The sequence below is a fragment of the Macaca thibetana genome, chromosome 5 (genome assembly GCF_024542745.1).
Source record: "Macaca thibetana thibetana isolate TM-01 chromosome 5, ASM2454274v1, whole genome shotgun sequence".
Taxonomy (NCBI): Eukaryota; Metazoa; Chordata; class Mammalia; order Primates; family Cercopithecidae; genus Macaca; species Macaca thibetana.
This window is the reverse complement of record NC_065582.1, coordinates 2,066,815-2,070,291: the sequence shown is the minus strand read 5'-3', so window position 1 is coordinate 2,070,291 and position 3,477 is coordinate 2,066,815. Positions and strand designations below refer to the sequence as shown.

Here is a 3,477-nt window from a genome sequence, read left to right as displayed (position 1 = left end):
CCTGTAATCCCAGCACTTGGGGAGGCCGAGGCGGGCAGATCACGAGGTCAGGAGTTCGAGACCAGCCTGACCAACATGGTGAAAACCCGTCTCTACTAAAAATAGAAAGGGTAACCAGGTGTGGTGGCATGCGCCTGTAATCCCAGCTACTCAGGAGGCTGAGGCAAGGAGAATCACTTGAACCCAGGAGGTGGAGGTTACAACGAGCTGAGATCGCGCCACTGTACTCCAGCCTGGGCGACAGAGTGAGACTCCGTCTCAAAAAGAAAAAAAAAGGAAAAGAAAGAAGACAATATTTTGCTCCCTTACCCGCTTCAGGCTTTTAACGAACTGCCACTTACCACCCCAGTGAAGGTTTGCCCAAGTGCCCTATTTAATATTGCAGGCTTCTGTTTCCTACCAGTGCCTTTGCTTACTCTTTCACACTTAGTCACCTTCTAACACGTGGCATACATTGCTTATTTTCTATACTCATGAGTATGTCTAGTCCATGGAGGCATAGATGTTTGTGTGCCTGTTTACTGATGTATCACAAACTGTGTAGCCTAAAGTAGAGCTAGCACATGGTCCTGACCAATGCATGTCAGGTGAGCAATTAGATATAGAGGGTTCCGATAACTTGTGGGAACACCTAGATAAGATCTGTTTATGACTCGTGTCTTACACAGAGCTCATTCTCGGTCTGTTGGTTAGTTTATCAGAGAAGATGGAAATGTATTATTGGAAATAATGACTCCTAGGTCATTTTTTGACAGTAGCTCTGATACTGGAATCTATTTTAACTAAAGGTTATTATCATAAAGCAGGTGTTTGCTGAAGACAGCTTATTCAGATCACTACTCCCTGGAGGTGGTTGATACATCCTGGTGTAAACCTTCAAGAAGGACACAGTCAGGAAAACATGAACCAGCAACTGAAGAAACGGGCCAAGACGAGACGCCAGAAAGGCCTGGGTGGAAGAGCCCCCGGCAGGGCTAAGCCCGGGCCAGGCAAGGCAAGCCAAGACCTGCAGGCGGAAATGGAGCCTGTGGGCGCCGTGTGGGTCTTCTGTGATGACCACGTGTGCCATGAGCCTGGCCCTCAGGCTGTTGGAGAGGACGATTTCTCAGACTGTTACATAGAATGCATCATAAGGGGTGAGTTTTCTCAACCCATCCTGGAAGAGGACTCACTTTTTGAGTCCTTGGAATACCTAAAGAAAGGATCAGAACAACAGCTTTCTCAAAAGGTTCTCGAAGCAAGCTCCCTTCTTGAATGTTCTTTGCAATACATGAAAAAAGGGGCAAAGAAAGATCTTCCTCAAAAGATAGTTGGAGAGAATTCGCTCGAGTGTTCTGAGTTCGTGACAGGCGAGAAGCTTCCGCCTGGAGGAATACCTGGCATTGACCTCTCAGATCGAAAACAGCTCGCAGAATTTGCTAGAAAGAAGCCCCCCGTAAGCAAAGAATATGACAGTCTGAGTGTGATCGCTTGTCCTCAGAGTGGTAAAGAATATGACAGTCTGAGTGCGATCGCTTGTCCTCAGAGTGGTAAAGAATATGACAGTCTGAGTGCGATCGCTTGTCCTCAGAGTGGATGCAATAAGAAGTTGAGGAACAGAGCCGCCCTGAAAAAGCATCTCCTCACTCATGGTCCCCGAGACCACATCTGTGCAGAATGCGGGAAGGCCTTCGTCGAGAGCTCGAAACTAAAAAGACATTTCCTGGTTCACACTGGAGAAAAACCGTTTCAGTGCACTTTTGAAGGGTGCGGAAAGCGCTTCTCCCTGGACTTCAATTTGCGTACGCATGTACGCATCCACACGGGGGAGAAACGGTTCGTGTGTCCCTTTGAAGGCTGTAACAGGAGGTTTACTCAGTCAAATAACTTGAAAGCCCACATCCTAACGCATGCAAATACGAACAAGAATGAACAAGACGGAGAGTGGTCCTCCAACAGGATAGGCAGAAGAGTGATCAGTGATCAGTGACAAATCGGCCTCTTGATTATTGTTTCTAGGACGGAATTTTTAAATCAATATTGCAACCCCAAAAGTGGTTATAATTTGGTGTTTCTAAGATGCTCCCACACTTTGTGATACCGTTTTGAGAACATGGTGTATTTTTTTTCTTTTTTGTTTTATTTAGAACTTTGTATTCTTAAAATGTGCTTCCAACAGGAAGGTCAGTGATAAATTGACTTCAAAAGCATGACCTTTAATATAGTATCTGTTGGATTATTAGATATAAGACTTATTTTCATGTACTATAAATATGAAAATAACTTTGAGTTTTAATTGTGTAGTTTTCATTTCTTAGTTTTTGCCTTTTAAATAAATACTTCAGCCAGGCATAGTGACTGATGCCTGTAATCCTAATACTTTGTTGGGAGGCCAAAGCGGGAGGATAGCTTGAGGCCAGGAGTTCCAGACCAGCCTGGGTAACATAGTGAGATCTTGTCTCTGCAAAAAAAAAAAAAAATTGTTTTTATTTGTTGTTTTTTTTTTTTTTTTTTTTTTTTTTTTTTTTTTAGTAGGCATCTGGCTCTGTCACCCAGGCTGGAGTGCAGTGGCGTGATCTCGGCTCACTGCAACCTCTGCCTCCCGGATTCAAGGGATTCTCCTGCCTCAGCCTCCTGAGTAGCTGGGACTACAGGCGTACACCACCACATCTGGCTAATTTTTGTATTTTTTGTAGAGATGGGGTTTCACCATTTTGGCCAGGCTGGTCTTGAACTCCTCACCTCAGGTGATCTGCCCACTTTGGCCTCCCAAAGTGCTGGGACCATGTTGGCCAGGCTCGTCTCAAACTCCTGACCTCCAGTGATCCGCCCACCTCGGCCTCCCAAAGTGCTGGGATTACAGATGTGAGCCACTGCGCCCAGCTCCCCCAACACTTTTAAACTTAGCTAGGCCTGGTTGCACACACCTGTGTTCCCAGCTACTCAGGAGGCTGAAGCAGGAGGATAGTTTGAGGCTACAGTAAGCTGTGATTGCACCACTGGACCCCAGACTGGATAACAGCAAGAGCCCATCTTTTTAAAAAAGTAAAAAATAAAAATATTCTTCATGGTACATGTCATTGTCCTAGAGAATGAAAAATTTGCAGTAGATAGTCAATAAATGAATGAGTCATTAAACATTTTTTAAAGTCATCTCTGTTTCATTCTAATTTTTGTTTTCTTTTTACCACTGTATCAAACTATATGGAACTCATACGGTTAGATGTGAGCGATTATTTGATAGCGTTAGTCCATTTGAATCCATTTTAGATATTTTACAACTAAAGAATACGAAACTTCAGAAATATGCCAAGTCTGTATTTTAAAAAATCAAAGAGTCTGCATTGAAAAGAGGTACCATTTATTTGTTCTTAAAATTTAGCAAAACTGAACAGACTGATGTTCGGTATAGGTGAGGTATGGTGGGAAGTTAGGCTTATGTGCGGTTGGGGAAGGTATACATTGTCACAGCCAGTTTGGAAATAAATATTGTAAAGT

General features: G+C 43.8%; 1 protein-coding gene across 1 annotated transcript; it reads left to right on the top strand.

Annotated features, from left to right (window-relative positions):
- The first annotated feature begins 817 nt into the window (after positions 1-817).
- On the top strand, positions 818-2,060 carry ZFP42 (ZFP42 zinc finger protein). Its single transcript, XM_050789985.1, has 2 exons — positions 818-1,435; positions 1,526-2,060. Exons 1-2 carry the CDS (start codon positions 902-904, stop codon positions 1,967-1,969), a joined length of 978 nt encoding a protein of 325 aa, XP_050645942.1. The 5' UTR covers positions 818-901; the 3' UTR covers positions 1,970-2,060.
- The last annotated feature ends 1,417 nt before the right edge of the window (positions 2,061-3,477 follow it).